The 14,657-nt window shown below is 54.4% G+C and overlaps 3 protein-coding genes and 1 non-coding gene across 4 annotated transcripts; 2 read left to right on the top strand and 2 right to left on the bottom strand.

Annotated features, from left to right (window-relative positions):
* Window positions 1-402: 402 nt before the first annotated feature.
* On the bottom strand, window positions 403-527 carry LOC137676970 (small nucleolar RNA ACA64). Its single transcript, XR_011050201.1, has one exon. It is a non-coding gene; the product is annotated as a small nucleolar RNA ACA64 (small nucleolar RNA).
* A 616-nt stretch (window positions 528-1,143) lies between these two features.
* Window positions 1,144-4,177, top strand: RPS2 (ribosomal protein S2). Its single transcript, XM_068424095.1, has 7 exons — window positions 1,144-1,326; window positions 1,522-1,611; window positions 2,074-2,181; window positions 2,734-2,907; window positions 3,012-3,171; window positions 3,634-3,725; window positions 4,054-4,177. Exons 1-7 carry the CDS (start codon window positions 1,171-1,173, stop codon window positions 4,132-4,134), a joined length of 861 nt encoding a protein of 286 aa, XP_068280196.1. The 5' UTR covers window positions 1,144-1,170; the 3' UTR covers window positions 4,135-4,177.
* A 442-nt stretch (window positions 4,178-4,619) lies between these two features.
* Window positions 4,620-6,172, bottom strand: NDUFB10 (NADH:ubiquinone oxidoreductase subunit B10). Its single transcript, XM_068424100.1, has 4 exons — window positions 5,957-6,172; window positions 5,397-5,535; window positions 4,972-5,111; window positions 4,620-4,823 (listed from the first exon to the last, which is right to left on the bottom strand). The coding sequence occupies exons 1-4, from the start codon at window positions 6,102-6,104 to the stop codon at window positions 4,717-4,719; spliced, it is 534 nt and encodes a 177-aa protein (XP_068280201.1). The 5' UTR covers window positions 6,105-6,172; the 3' UTR covers window positions 4,620-4,716.
* Window positions 6,173-6,517: 345 nt separating this feature from the next.
* Window positions 6,518-14,578, top strand: RPL3L (ribosomal protein L3 like). The gene is made up of 10 exons (XM_068424093.1): window positions 6,518-6,652; window positions 7,496-7,688; window positions 8,321-8,489; window positions 9,370-9,505; window positions 10,360-10,546; window positions 11,104-11,264; window positions 11,526-11,627; window positions 12,246-12,341; window positions 12,840-12,959; window positions 14,462-14,578. The coding sequence occupies exons 1-10, from the start codon at window positions 6,650-6,652 to the stop codon at window positions 14,516-14,518; spliced, it is 1,224 nt and encodes a 407-aa protein (XP_068280194.1). The 5' UTR covers window positions 6,518-6,649; the 3' UTR covers window positions 14,519-14,578.
* The last annotated feature ends 79 nt before the right edge of the window (window positions 14,579-14,657 follow it).

The following is a 14,657-nucleotide window of genomic DNA, read 5'->3' as shown; positions in this document are numbered from 1 at the left end:
GGCTTTCAAGTAATTAATCTTTTATTGCACATAAGAATACATAACTGAATTATTTCAAGGCGCTTCAGCTGTGAATTGTCATCATCCATTACAGCATCCCCTTTGCTTTGCACGGCTCACCGTCACAAGCAGTGAAATGAATCCCTCTGAAGGTGAGACCCGCACACGGCACCGCACACCGCCAGCTCCTCCTCGGGAAGGCAGGGCCCAGCTCTGCAGCCCGGGTAGGTCAGCCCCATGCCCGGCAGCACCGGCACCCATCCGCCCGTGGAGGCCAAGTGCTCCCGTGCCGCGCTCAGCACCTGCGAGCTGAGGAAAAAAAGGGAAAAGAAGGAAAATGAGCTCTGAAAACCAGCTCGTAGCTCAGCGCGCGTTATCCCCCCGAGCCCTGCTCGGTGCAGGGGTTATGGGAACATGGGTTTCACTCCCCACGCATTACCGTGGGCAGTAAGCTTAACGTTCCCTATGCTGTCGGCACAGTTATCTCACCAGGGGCCACAGCAGACCCCAAGTGATTTTCAGACTCTGCCTGGCGCCCACAGCTAACGCGACCCCCCCAAAGCACCTTCCCAAGCCCCTCTCCCCCAAGCCCCACCCAACATCGGCTCAGACAGCGCCATAAGCACACCCCAACAGAGTGTTTTAAAAGCTCAAGGAGTGCAGAAAGCGGTAGACATCACGCTCTCCCTCACGCATACCACCTTACTCGCTCTCAGCTCACCTCAGTCTAAGCCCTATGCGTCTGCGCGCCCCCTTATATACTGGGCTGGCTGGCGCATGCGCACAGCTGCCGCTGGCTCTCCTCGCCCCGCACCCTGTATAACTAAGCGGACGGCGCCTCTCTGGCCCGCAGTGTATTCGTCATTCAGCGCACGGGGCGCACACTGCAGGGCGGTGCTCTCGCGAGACCCCGCGGACTATAAGTAGCGAGCGGCGGGGGGGGTGCGGCCTTCTACGCTGAGAGATCACGTGAGTGCGGCGGGCGGGAGGCATGGCGGCGGCGGAGCGGGGCGGCCTGCGCACCATCCGCGGCCATCGGGGCGCAGGCGGCGCGGGGGCAGCCGTGCCTGGCTGCATCGGCAGCCCTCAGGCCCTGCCGCCGCGCTGCTGTTCACCGACGGGGTGGCGGCGGCGGTGTCCCGGCTAACGCGCCTCTCTCTGCTCTAGCAAATGGCGGACGACGCCGGTGCTGCGGGAGGTGCAGGAGCGGCCCGAGGGGGCTTCCGCGGCGGCTTCGGCACCGGGCTGCGGGGCCGCGGGCGCGGCCGCGGGAGGGGCCGAGGGAGAGGCCGCGGGGCTCGTGGAGGCAAGGCCGAAGATAAGGAAGTAAGTGGTTCGCGGGAGCGGAGGGGCTGCGTGGGGCCGTCCCGGGCGGCGGGGACCGCGGCGGAGCTGGGCCGTGAGGTGTGAGGAGCTGTATCTGCTGCCGTCCCGAAAGCTGGAGCCGAAAGGGAGGAGGTTCCCGTGGGGTGCTGGCAGCTGGTGCTGCCCGTGACGCTTTTCCACGGATTTCTTTCCCAGTGGATTCCTGTCACCAAGCTTGGTCGCCTGGTCAAGGATATGAAGATCAAGTCTCTTGAGGAGATCTACCTCTTCTCGCTTCCAATCAAGGTAAGCTTCTGTGAACACTTAAGTTCTGTGCAGCAGAATCTTAATCTGAAATGTAGAGTTGCAATAGTTACTACATTTGTTGTTTGGGATGCTCTGGTTAAGTGTGTTTGAGTTCAAGGCATAAGCCAGCAGAAGCTGAGGGCCGATGTAGTCACTTGTAGTAAAGTGTGGTGGGTGTTGTGGGTTGCATTCTGCCTTGTGTGGAGATGGCAGCATTTTCCTTAGGTGTTTCTGTAATAGTTGTGCTTGGTAATGAAAAAAAATGAAATGTTAACTTGCTATGTTGAACTGCTTAGCAAGGTAGGGTAAGTTTATGCCTGGAAAATTTAACATATTGAAGTATCTGTTAAAATTACCTGCATATAGGATGTTGAGCTTGAATTGTAGGAGCCTTACTAGCTGTGTTGTGTCTCTTCAAAAAGCGTGGCCTTGTGTGACTGATTAAATGACTGACTCTTGCAGGAGTCAGAGATCATCGATTTCTTCCTGGGGTCGTCTCTGAAAGATGAGGTTTTGAAGATCATGCCTGTCCAGAAGCAGACTCGTGCTGGGCAGCGTACCAGGTTTAAGGTAGCCTTTTTCTTCTGTTTTCTCACATTGAAAACTTTTTGTGTGTTGTCTGCTGCTTTTTTTGCTATCATTAATAAGTTCAAATACGTTTATTGCCTTCTGCAATATTTAATAAACATTTTGGTGTGGAGATCTGCTTGTGTAGCTTACAAAGCTACTGTTTTAACTTTAAAACTGTAGTAATATGTTCAAATGTTATTTGGAACAGCACTAGCACAAAATTAAGTTGTCCTTGTGCAGTGATGCTGGCTATTCAGGGACTGTGGCGGAGAGAGAAGCCTTTGTTGTGAGGAGGGAATGCTGTTTGGAAGTTATTGGGGCTTTGGACCAGTATGAGGCTGTAGCGGGGAACTGAATCCCAGTTCTTCAGCCTGAGCTGGTTTTGACTGGAGGATGAGCTCTGAAGGGAAAGATGGGCTGCTTAAACTGAGCTGTGCCTGCTCACTGCTAAGTGCACACCTCGGGTTATCCCTGCTGAGAGATGGACAGCGCTCTGCTGAGAGAGTTCCTGCGCAGTGCAGCTGCCACTGAGAACCTGTCTTTCAATCCTAGGCTTTTGTTGCCATCGGGGACTACAATGGCCACGTTGGCCTTGGTGTTAAATGCTCTAAAGAAGTTGCCACTGCTATTCGTGGGGCAATCATTTTGGCCAAATTATCCATCGTACCCGTGCGACGCGGCTACTGGGGGAACAAGATTGGCAAGCCCCACACCGTGCCTTGCAAGGTGAGCGTGGCTCGCTGGGCGTGCTCTGGGTGACGGTGCTGTGGCGTGTGGTTTGGGAGCTGTAACCTGTGGTTTGGGAGCTGTAACCTGGTGTGTTTGTGTAGGTCACTGGCCGCTGTGGGTCTGTCCTGGTGCGTCTGATCCCGGCCCCCCGCGGGACAGGGATCGTGTCTGCCCCTGTCCCCAAGAAGCTGCTGATGATGGCTGGTATTGATGACTGTTACACCTCAGCCAGGGGCTGCACGGCCACCCTCGGCAACTTTGGTGAGTTTTAGGGTTTTGTGTTGTAGCTTAGCTGTATTTATTGTCATTTTTGTCATTGATAAGAACACAACATACCCATTTCTAGAGTATTTTTTAATCTGTGTCGAATTAAAAGCTTCTAGCAGCCAAGCAGAAGTGAGGACTTCTGAGGCTTTTTACAGTGCAGGTTAGTCCTGCTGTAGGTGATACTGAAGTTCTGTAAAAGTTAAGTACCAGAAATTGTCTTTTTATATGTGCATTGATATTAAAAAATCTCCCAATCTGCGCGATTGCACTTGTTTGAAGTAGTGTAATTGTCGTAAATGGAGAGAGAAAGAAACTGGAGTTGTGTGTGGATATCAGAGAGGCCCTGCTGTGGTCTCCCTGTTCCTTCCTAAATTCGACAGTGTTGGAGCTGCGTGGGGGGGTCCTGGTGAGCGGGTTTCGTAGCTGTGCTGTGCAGTGTTTGACTTCTGTCCCTAGCAAAAGCCACCTTCGATGCCATCTCCAAGACCTACAGTTATCTGACCCCGGACCTCTGGAAAGAGACTGTGTTCACCAAGTCTCCTTACCAGGTAAGAGCATCTCTGCAGTTTGCAGCTCAGATCTTCCCCTTCCCACCCTGTGAAGTTCAGATGCTGCACCCAAAGAATTTGCAGTTTAATAATGGGAGAGCAGAGCTGACTGCCAGGTGGAGTGATTTTTCAGCGTGTGGTTTTGAGTCATCCTTGAGAATGGCATTTTGTGGACAGAGGAAATAGAAAAGCTTTGAAATATTAAGTAAAAATCAGTTGTATGTGAACCTACCCCCATACACACCTTGTTGGAAAGGGCTGCAGTGCTGAGAAACCCATGATAGCAGCTTAAGAAAATAAAATGATGGTGTTTGGTTTTTTTTTGCAGGAGTTCACTGATCATCTGGCAAAGACCCACACCAGAGTCTCGGTGCAGAGAACCCAGGCAGCTGCTGTGGCAACAACTTAAGTGGGTTTTGTGCGAGACAATAAAGTGATCAGTGACCAAGGAATTGTGATTGGTTTGACGGGGTGGTTAATGCGTTGGGCAGATGGATTAAACCTCTGCTGGGGATTTGAGTAGTTCACGTCTGTGGGCCAGAGCGTGAACATCTGTTGAATGAAGTAGTAGGTGACGTTACGCTGATCCTTGTTAATCATGTATTAATCCTAAATGGGGTCTAGAACCAGCTCTGAGGATTATGTGCTGTCCTACAGCATGTAATCTTTATCCTAACTGAGGGAATTCTCTGCCAGCGCTGGGCAGAGCAGTGCAGGGTGTGTCTGTTGGGTCGTGGAGGTGGGGGAGAGGTCCAGGGGGAATAAATCCCAGCCAGGGGTGCCTGGAGTGAGGGGCTGGCTGTGGTTCAGAGGATGGTAACGATCACTGGAATTCAAAGATGAATGCAGAGCTTTAAAGGAAGAATTCTGTCAGTGTTTGCAGATCTCAAAGAATGAGTCTGAATTCTAGTTTATTGTAGGGTTCAACAGCACCGGGGTTCAAAGAGGCAGCATGCAGGACACGAGCAGCACGCAGGGAGGTGCTAACCATTTACATCTCCTGAGATGCATTTGCTTGTGCCTTCCTCTCCTCTATCATCCTGTGCTTCTGCTTCATCAGGCATGTCCTGGCGTTTCCATGGACACCAAGATCACCATCTAAAATGAGAGTTAAATGTGTGAAGAGTGCCCCTCAGCAGAGAAACAGACCTGAGCCTCTTCCCTGGGAAGTCTGGGACGGGGCTTAAGACCTTTCCCCATGTGCTGCCCCAGCTGCAGCAGATGTGCAGCCTGTTGCTGTACTCACATCTGTCCTGGTAGGCCTTGGTGACCTGCATCAGCTGCTCCACCTCCTTGGCACAGTTCTGGAACTCGTTGGGTCCTTCCCTCTGCTTGCAGGCGCCCAGCCTCTCCTGGATTATCTCCACGATTTGCTGATCAACCATCCTGCGGGAAAGGTAATGAACGCAACCGCAGCCACGAGCTGACAGAAAAGCTGGACAAAGGGGCGGCGACACCCTGGGGAAGGTCAGCTCAGGGGTGCTGTGGGGAACAGCAGCACTATGAAACGGGTGTTCTGCACTGGGGTGGGCAGGAGGGGCTGCCTCAGCACCCCAAACTCCACAAAAATGCTGCGAGTTCAAGCCAGCTCCTGTGGTGCCCAGGGCTGATGACCTGGAGCAGTGCGCTCTGCCACGGCCTGGCCTGGGGGCAGCCCGGTGACAGCCATACCTGTCCCTCCTCCACTGTGCTTCGGCCTCGAAGAAGCAGAGGTAGTCGCCCTCCAGACACTCGCTCAGGTCGGGCACGCGGCGAAACTTCTGGTGGTAATAGTAGAACTTGTTCTTGGCTTGCTGGCGCTCGATCCACTCTGCGGCAAGAGCCCGGGGTCAGGCACCCCGGCCCACAACTAGCGAGCGGGCCCTGGGCCTGGGGGCGTCCAGCTCGAGATTCTCTGCCCCTGTGTGCCCATCTGCCTGTCTGCGTCCTGTGTCTGTCCTGTGTATCCCTGTGTCTGTCCTGTGTATCCCTGTGTCTGTCCCGTGTCCATGCTGTGTCCTTGTCTGTGTCCCACGTCCCCTTGGCCCCATGTCCCTGTGCTCATACCCTTGCATGTCCCATCTCCCCGTGCCCATCCCCGTGGCCGTGTCCCTGCGGGTTTGCCCCGTGCCCGCGTCCCCAAGTCCCCATTCCCCCCCGCCATGCCGCGGCCCGACTCCCGCCGCCGTGGCGCACCGCAGAGCGGCGCTAGAACGGCGGCGGGGGCAGGGAAGGGCTCAGCCCGCCGGTACCTCGGACGAAGGTGACGGGCGCGTCGACGACATAGTTGAAGACGGTTTGGAAGATGGTGACCGGGTTGGGCACCGACGTGATCCTCTCGGAGACGGGGGTGCGGGTCGGCGGTACCTTGTAGGCCTCCCAGTCCCGGTCCTCCGGCATGGCGGCGGCGGCGGGCCCGGGCGGCGCGGACAAGATGGCGGCGCCCCAACAGCCCCGGCGGGGTCAGGGGGCGCCGCTCTGCGCATGCGCCGCCGCGCCCGGTGCATGCTGGGAGTTGTAGTCCATGGCGGCCCGCGGCCCACCCTCGGGCCGCTCCCTGCAGCCCTTCCCCGTCCGGCAGCGCAGGGTCTGTCTGTCCGGGCTGATGGAGGGATTGACAGCCTGTCTGTGCCCGGAGCAGCCGCCTGCCCCGACCTGGGGGTGCCCGGCGCAGGCATTCGCGGCCCGGGGCCCCAACTCAGGCCGTCGACGCTCGCCTTGGTGAGGAGGGCGAGGCGTAAGCTGAGCCACCGGCCACTGACCTTTACCACACGCAACTGCTGTGTCCAACCTGCCAGCGAGGCCGAGCACGGAATGAATATAGCAGCGGGTGAAGCTAGGAGCTAAATTTGTGTCTTCGGACCGAGAACCATCTTAAGTATTAGACAGGGGAGGCACTTAGCGACAGCCTCTGTCTGCGGCTGACCTGGGCTGAAGACGTCCCCATGGTTTGTAGAGCTCGGCACCGCTACCTTCCCGTTGTGTGCAGAGGGACAGCGAGCAGGGCTGGCTTACCGGCGATGTCCCCGGGGTCGAGCTCGACGTAGCTCTGCTTGGGCTGGAAAATAAGCTTGGTGGAAAGTGCAACCAGGTGCCGGGACTGATCTTAGCAAGGAGGGCATTGCAGTGGACGTAGATCTAACCCTTCGCTGCTTGGGCTGCCCTCCAGTTCCCCTGCTTTGAAGTCAACTGTGTGAGAACTTGTCCATGTCTCTAAAGCGTTCTTGCTTTCTCCCTGCCTGGCTCAGCATGACCTTGCGATTGGGGTTTATATATTTAGCTCTTCTAATTTGGTTTTCAAGGTGCGTATTTAACCTGCTCATGTTCTTATTACTGATTCCTTTGGGCATCCTTTCTCGTTTCTTCTGATCGTTAGCTGTACTTGTTTGGTGCCATTTGCCTTGACACGAAGCCCATGAATTCTGAGCAGGCCCTTTTGGTGCTGCAAAATACAAAATAAGTCATTATAATTAACATCACAGTAGGGCAGATCTATTAAAGAACACATTTCTCCTTCGAAGTCCTCAAGCAGAAGGAGGGAGATCATGTTCAAGGTTTTTTTTTTAGTTAATTGGCATAATTTGACCAGAAACTTCGGTGCACATGATGGAAGCTTAAACAAAATCCCTTCCTTTTAGGAGTTCTTTTTCTCATGTTGGAATTGGGAAAGAGCCCAGAATCCCTCCAGCATTCACTGATGTTAAAGGGGCGATTTCCCGTTGTGCTTTGGGTCTTCACATCTTCTGGGACCTGAAAGTGAAGTTGATCTTTTTTCTTCTTCTTCTCCGCAGTCCCACCGCAAGTTCTCTGCTCCCAGGCATGGCCACCTGGGCTTCCTCCCCCACAAGAGAAGCCGTCGCCACCGAGGGAAGGTGAAGACGTGGCCTAAGGATGATCCCAGCAAACCAGTCCACCTGACAGCTTTCCTGGGCTATAAAGCTGGCATGACACACACTGTGCGGGAGGTGCACAGGCCTGGGCTCAGTAAGGCTTGGCTGATGGAAGCAGGGAGCCATATCCAGGAGGGAAACAAGGGGATAGACTTCTTGGTGGGAAAGAGCTGCTCCTGGGAATGGGTGGTGGAGCACAGAGCTCCCAGGCTATCTCCTGTAATGCCGTGCAGCTCTTGAACGGCCAAAGGCCACCTCATGGCCAGCATGAGCTGAGTCTGGGGGTTCCTGGGAAGTCCTCACACTGGTGGTTTGTTGGATCCTGCTGGCAGAAGGACCCTGCAGGGTCACTACTTGATGAATCCTGGGCTTGGAGCATCTTGCTGGGGAAATTTATAATGTTACCCTGCAGGACGCCCACAGGATCGGAGCCAAGCTCCAGGGCAAGAACCATCCAACATACTGCTCCCCCCAACCTGGGGAAGGCGGGTGAAAGGGCACTGGGCCACAGGCTCTGACCTGTTTGGTGTCTGGGGATCAAACCCGGCGTGGTCCTCTGACAGGGCTTGTGGCCGTGGGAGGTTGGAAGGGCTGAGGCTGGCTGTGAGAGCAGAGGGTGGCCTTGCCCCGGCGTGCTGCTTGTTCGCCGTAATGGCCCAGGCCACGAGTGGCTCCCAGGCAGTGATCTGATCCCAGGCAGCACGATTTCCCTTTGCTGTCTTGCAGAGACCTCCAAAAGGGAGGAGGTGGAGGCCGTGACCATCATTGAGACCCCCCCGATGGTGGTGGTGGGTGTCGTGGGGTACATAGAAACACCAAAGGGCTTGAGGAATTTCAAGACTGTTTTTGCTGAGCACATCAGCGACGAGTGCCGACGGCGCTTCTACAAGAACTGGTACGTGCCTCGGGGGCTGGGGAGGGTCCCTGGGGAGCCCCACAAGTGGGGAGCCCCGCGTGGGTCTTCCCTGCAGGCTCCCCGTGATGCCCAGCCGCTGCAAACAGCTTGGCTACCAGCAGCTGGCTCTGGGGTTGGAGTGAAGCTGCTATTTATTTAGTCATGCACAGAGATACTGCAAACAGCTTGATGCTGGGAATCAGCATATGCATATGTAAATTTATTCTAATAGTTGAACTAAGCTTTCTTCACACTATCAGATGGCAGTGCATGCTGCAGGTTCGTTTTCCCTTGTGTAGGTTGGGCCCGTCTACTCCCCATTAAACTGGAATACTTGAGCTGAGGCGCCAAGTGAAGGGAGTAAAACCAGATTTGTCAGGGGAAAAAATTGATGCAGAATGTGACCCCTGGCCCTTGTAAACTTCAACACCCCAAATCCCACACCAGCGGAGAGGGAAATGGAAACATGAATTTCGTTACTGTAGGAATCGTGTCTCCTGTAAAAGTGCCGTTGAGAACCACCCACCACACGCCTCTGATCCCTGTCGGGGGCTGTTTTCTCCACTTAGCTCTGATTTTGCGCTTCTATTTTGATGGCACTCAGCCAGTCAGTGGGAGACAACTGGATTCCTCATGCAAAAAGGTTTGAATTACCAGCCCTTTTTCACAGCTCATTATTCACTTTCCTCTTCCCACCTCAAAGCTCTGTGTTGTGGCCCCGACAGTCAGGCGAGGTTCAGGTGCCTACAGGTACCTCGTGCCTCTGGGGCAGTGCCTGGCGAGGTGATCTGTCCCCCCACGCTGCTGTTTTAGGGCACAGCCAAGTGCAGAAGCATTTCATCAATTCAGCTCTGCTGGATGTTAAATGCTTTTGTCGTAGGCACAAGAGCAAGAAGAAGGCGTTCACCAAGTACTGCAAGAAATGGCAGGATGAGGATGGCAAAAGGCAGCTGGAGAAGGATTTTGCAGCTATGAAAAAGTACTGCAAGGTCATTCGTGTCATTGTGCACACGCAGGTCAGAGCCTCACCCTGGGGGGCGGGGGGGAAGGGGGCCTCAGGGGTCTTCCTCAGCTTGGGAGTGTGGTGAGGGCCTGGGAGCCGGGATCAGGGGGGTGTCTTGGTGGGGTGACAGGAGGCTGAGCAGACTTTGGGCAGAGTCTCAGCAGGTGGTGAGCCCTGTGTCAGCAAGGGACCTTAGGCCCCATGATCACCTCAAATTAGCAACTGGTGTCAAATGTTTGGTCAAAAATAACCCAGGGGTAGGCACAGTTTTGCCAGATGCTGATTGCTGGATACACAGGGCCCATTTTCATGCTGATCCCTGGAGTTGCACAGGGAGCTGAGACTGGGAGAGAGCAGAGGCACCTCTTGGTGGGAACTAGAAATAACAACTGCTCAGTCTGGAAGCGGAGATGGAGCATGACCAAAGGAGAGGTGCTGACTGGCTCGGAGCACAGCCCTGCTTCCTGGCTGGTCGCAGTGTTCAGCCTCAGACGGTGCTCTGGGGTGGGCTCCTCTGGGGCATTTACCATGGCTATTACTACCATGCTTAACTCTTGGGGTAGGACGAGGCTGGCCTGCTCCTGTGCTCCCTGGAGGGAGGGTGTGCTTCAGCTCCTGCCTGGAATGGGAGCACTGGGAGATGGGGTGGTTGAGCTCAAGGACAAGGAGTTGGGTCCAAGAGATATGTAGGCATGCTGACCCAGGTCGCTGGCTCTTATGAAAAGGGTTGACAGTGTGGTAGAGGAGGGTGGTGAAGAGCTGGCCCTCCTCACCTCCTCACAAGTGGTGGGTGATGCAGCCCTGCCCTCATGTTCATGCCTGGGAAGTGAGGGGCAACATTTTGCCCTAATGCACTGTCTAACGCAGATGAAGCTGCTCCCGCTGCGGCAGAAGAAGGCCCATGTGATGGAGATCCAGCTGAACGGCGGGACAGTGGCTGACAAGGTTGACTGGGTTCGTGAGAGGCTGGAGAAGCAGGTCTCCGTGCACAGCGTCTTCAGCCAGAACGAGATGATTGATGTCATTGGCGTCACCAAGGGCCATGGGATGAAAGGTACAGAGCAGGGAGACCCTTGCCAGGGGCTTGGTTCTGTCCTTCTCATCTGACACTGCCCACAACGTAGTGTTGGGAGAGAGGAGTGTTAGCCATGCTGAGAACCCACCAACTTATTGCACAGGGAGTAGCAAAGAGCCTCTGGACCTCAACCACAACACGCAGTTCCGTTGTAGCAGAGCTTGGTTTCCCAACCTCAGTAAAGGCCATGTTGTGTGCTGCACCCCGAGTCCTCCCAGGAGGCTGAGAGGCACTGTGGGCACGTAAAGCCGTTGCACTTCTCACAAACCCCACGTGTGTGGAGGTGTGGGTGTCTCTGTGTGTGTGCGTGGATGTGCTCAGCAGGAACACATCCCAGTCTGATCAGATCCATGGGAAGTGAGAACAGTTCTGTGCTCTGGCCTCTCACGGTGCTGACAGCTCTTGGTCTTCTTCCAACATGGAAGAAGACTTCTGAGAACTTCAGAAAAATGATGATGCTTTCCCCTCCCCAGCATTCAGACACCAGCCCTGAATCTCCTTGGTGTTCTCACCGCCCTGTCTGGTCACACTTCCAGGGGTGACGAGCCGTTGGCACACCAAGAAGCTCCCCAGGAAGACACACAAGGGCTTGCGCAAAGTTGCCTGTATCGGAGCCTGGCACCCAGCCCGGGTTGGCTACTCCATTGCTCGGGCTGGCCAGAAGGGCTACCACCACCGCACGGAGCTCAACAAGAAGGTATGGCCCAGGTGGGGGCACCGCTGCACCTTCCTGCCTGCCTTCCTCCCGTGCTGTCACCATCCTCCTTTGCACGGTGGCCTCTGTCCCCCCCCAGCTTCTCAGATGTTTCCCTAGAGAGCTGCAGTGCTGCTGTTCTCCACGTCTTTCCTGGTGCTTTTTCCCCACTCAAGGGTCACATCTTGGTAAAAACTGCGTCATCCCTGTGACATCCCTCCCTGCGGGGGTGGGAAAGTCGCCATCTCAGTTTCCTGTCCCTAGATTTACCGCATCGGCCACGGGGTCCACGTGGAGGATGGCAAAGTGGTGAGGAACAACGCCTCGACGCACTACGATGTCACCGAGAAGACCATTACACCTCTGGTAAGGGCTGAGTGGGTAACAGGGCTGGCCCTGGCTGCAGGAATCTGAGCCAGGGAAGTAATTCCTTGGCTGGAGACGGCTGCGTAGGAAATGATGTGAAAGAAATTCACTGAAAGAAATGCAGTGATTCCTTTCCTCATGGAAAACCATCTCTGTGAGGCCTTTTTTTAGGTTGGTAGACCCAAACATGTAACTTTCAGCTGATAACTTGGGCAAGAACTGAGAACTTTGCTTAAAAAGTACGAATTACATTAAAAATCTGATACTTAACAGATGAATGTTTGTTACTTGGTTTAAAAATTCGCTTTTGCTTGTTAAAAACTGTTAACTTGGGAGTCTAGCCAGCTCTGCTCGCTCTTCACCCACATCCTCCAGAGAAGGAAGCAGGGTTGGTGGTTCCCCCGCTCTTAGAGGGTGCTGCTTAGCTGGGATCATGCCGTCAGTGGGGCTGACGTGCTCTGGTGGTCCTGAGCAGGCAACCTGCAGGGTGCAGAGTGGTGTTAGCTGGAAGGACTGTCAGTCACTACCTTCTCCTGCCCTAGAAAATGCCACCCATGGACACGTCTGCTCCCACCCACCTCTCCTGCCTGCCAACCCTCTCTCTGCCTCTCCCCCCAGGGTGGCTTCCCTCACTATGGCGAGGTCAACAACGACTTCCTCATGCTGAAAGGCTGCGTCGTGGGCACCAAGAAGCGCGTGCTCACCCTCCGTAAGGTGAGAGCGCAGCCGGTGCTGGGGAGGGACGGGCTGTAGCTCTCCACAGACAGATTCACCACGTGGAGGATGCCACTGCCTCCAAATGCTGGGCAGGGAGACTGGTGGGGTCCTTGGCGCTGTGTTGCAGAGGGCATGTGGCACATGAGCAAGGTGCTCAGTGAGACCATTCGCAGTTAGGCTGTTTGTGGCAGTGTGCAGGTGGGTCTCTGGAGAGAGAAGCTGGAAGCCTGCACGGCTGCGATGGGAAACCTTGGCCGTAAGCAGGTTGTGAGGAGAAGTAATGCTAAGTGAAGAGCTGGCTCGTTTCAGAGCTGCTCTGCAATCTGAGGCATCCCCTGCCACCTGAGCACCAGAGTGTTTCTCTGAGAAGGCCGATTTTTGTGGAGATATTTTCTCATGGATGCACCTAAGATATTTCAACCCTGCTTCCACCAGAGCAGATGTCCAGATTTTCTGTAACAATAGGCCTGATGCCTTGTGACTCTTCTTTTCCAGTCCCTTCTGGTGCATACGAGCCGCCGGGCTCAGGAAGCCATCGAACTCAAATTCATTGATACCACTTCCAAGTTTGGCCACGGCTGCTTCCAGACAGCTCAGGAGAAGCGGGCTTTCATGGTGAGTTACACCCTGGGCCGTGTTTGCAGCTGGGGCTGAAGCAACTGGTTGACTCCAACCAAGCATCTGCTTCTCGATATAACACCAGCCAGATGAGTGATCGGGATTGTCTTGCATAAAAGACAGGCATGAATTCAATTGTCACAGCAGATATTATGCTAAGGAAGAACATGATGGTTGTGAGAGTGATCCAAGACAATCCAACTAGCAAATAATATACCATATGGCCAACCAGTTTCCATTCACCACAGGATGTTTTAAACAAGCAGTTAACTTGGCAGGCACTGCCTTGGACATATGGTCCCTTTCACCCGTAATTGTGCACTTCTTTGATTCGTTTGGAATGATTTATAACTTTAATGTTCTTAAGAGGAAAAGGTTGGGGCAAATTCAGACACAAATTTGCGATTCTTTTGTCAGGAAGCTTTCAAAAAGGCCAAGCACTATATTTTTCTTAAATCCAGGGGAAAAAAAAAAAAGAAATTAAATAAATCCAGAACAAACAGAGTTTCTTGAATCGTTTTGCAACCTACACCAGGCTGGTGCATAAATCTGAACGTGAAATTGAGGGAGCGTTAAGTAAGCCAGGCCTTCAGCTAGCAGAAAGGAAAGGAACAACTGCCTGGATACCATGCAGATATAAACCATGTCTGGATCTGGCCTGTCAGCTAGAAATCCCACGTGAAGCTGGCTAAGCCTCCTTAGCCCCGGGAGGGGGGATTGGCCATGCCGTGCCTTTGCAGAGCTCTTTGGAGGTTAAGCTGTTTTCCTTTATCTCAGTGTTAGGAGCTTGTTCTGTGTTCTGCTCTTGCTGTCTCTGCAAGTCCTGAGTAGCTGTGACGTGGATCTTAGTGACAGGAGGGGGTTTTACCTGGTTACAGATGTTTTCTTTGCCATTTTGTACTGTGGGGTGAGAGTTTCCCCCACGTATACTGGGCTAAAACTTTACCTTTGGCTAGAAGCGGAGGCACAGAAGTAATTCTTGCAACCTGCTCCCGTAGGATTGTTTGGTTTGGGACAACCCCATTTCTTAGTTGGTAGGAACCCCTCAGGTTGAGTTGGCTGATGAGAATCTGTGCCTTTGCCTGGGGAGGCCTTGCCTCCTCTAGGGCTCATACAGCACCTCAGCAGCTGCTCCACCATGGCGGGCTCCTGGCAGCCTTCATCAGCACAATCACTGCTCCCCTCCACGTCCCCTGACTGCAGGCCAGCCCGCCTGGGTCGGAGCAGCTCACTCCGTGCCACGCTCTGGCTGCCTTTGTGCTGTCCAGATACACAAACCCTTTGTGCCAGGGCAGCGATGTTCCGCTCCTGCTCCCTGCAGGGCCAGGGGGTAGCTGCTGAGTGGTGGCACAGAGCTGGGGAGCAGAGAGCAGGAGCAGCCTTGCACAGCAGAAAGGGGCCAGAGCCGCAGTTCTGCTCCACGCAGCTCAGACGCAGCCTTGTAGGCCAGGTTTGTCTGCTGCTAACCCTTGAGACCTGTCCTCTCTGCTCTCTTCCAGGGCCCTCAGAAGAAACACTTGGTGAAAGGGAAGCCAGGAGTGCAGGAAGAACTGTAAGGACTGAGATATGCAAGGCTACCTAAGTGGGCACCTTCAATAAAAAGGCTTTAAGCCATCCCTGCTGCCTGCCTTCCTGCTGGAGGGGTGTCTTGCCTGTATTCAGTGCTGCCGGTGGGCAGCAGCGTGTCCTCGAGGT

This window comes from Nyctibius grandis, chromosome Z, assembly GCF_013368605.1.
Source record: "Nyctibius grandis isolate bNycGra1 chromosome Z, bNycGra1.pri, whole genome shotgun sequence".
Classification (NCBI taxonomy): domain Eukaryota; kingdom Metazoa; phylum Chordata; class Aves; order Nyctibiiformes; family Nyctibiidae; genus Nyctibius; species Nyctibius grandis.
The sequence above is the reverse complement of the archived record's forward strand: the minus strand, read 5'-3'. Positions and strand labels throughout refer to the sequence as shown.

Excerpts from the sequence above, each read along its gene's own strand:
- RPS2 (XM_068424095.1), top strand. The coding sequence starts at position 1,171 with ATGGCGGACGACGCCGGTGCTGCGGGAGGTGCAGGAGCGGCCCGAGGG. Across the intron at positions 1,612-2,073 it reads TCTTCTCGCTTCCAATCAAG|GAGTCAGAGATCATCGATTT; the intron begins GTAAGCTTCTGT and ends TGACTCTTGCAG. Across the intron at positions 2,908-3,011 it reads CCCACACCGTGCCTTGCAAG|GTCACTGGCCGCTGTGGGTC; the intron begins GTGAGCGTGGCT and ends GTGTTTGTGTAG.
- NDUFB10 (XM_068424100.1), bottom strand. The coding sequence starts at position 6,104 with ATGCCGGAGGACCGGGACTGGGAGGCCTACAAGGTACCGCCGACCCGC. Across the intron at positions 5,536-5,956 it reads GCCCGTCACCTTCGTCCGAG|AGTGGATCGAGCGCCAGCAA; the intron begins GTACCGGCGGGC and ends CTCTTGCCGCAG. Across the intron at positions 4,824-4,971 it reads CAAGGCCTACCAGGACAGAT|ATGGTGATCTTGGTGTCCAT; the intron begins GTGAGTACAGCA and ends CTCTCATTTTAG.
- RPL3L (XM_068424093.1), top strand. Across the intron at positions 10,547-11,103 it reads CAAGGGCCATGGGATGAAAG|GGGTGACGAGCCGTTGGCAC; the intron begins GTACAGAGCAGG and ends TCACACTTCCAG. Across the intron at positions 12,342-12,839 it reads GCGTGCTCACCCTCCGTAAG|TCCCTTCTGGTGCATACGAG; the intron begins GTGAGAGCGCAG and ends CTTCTTTTCCAG.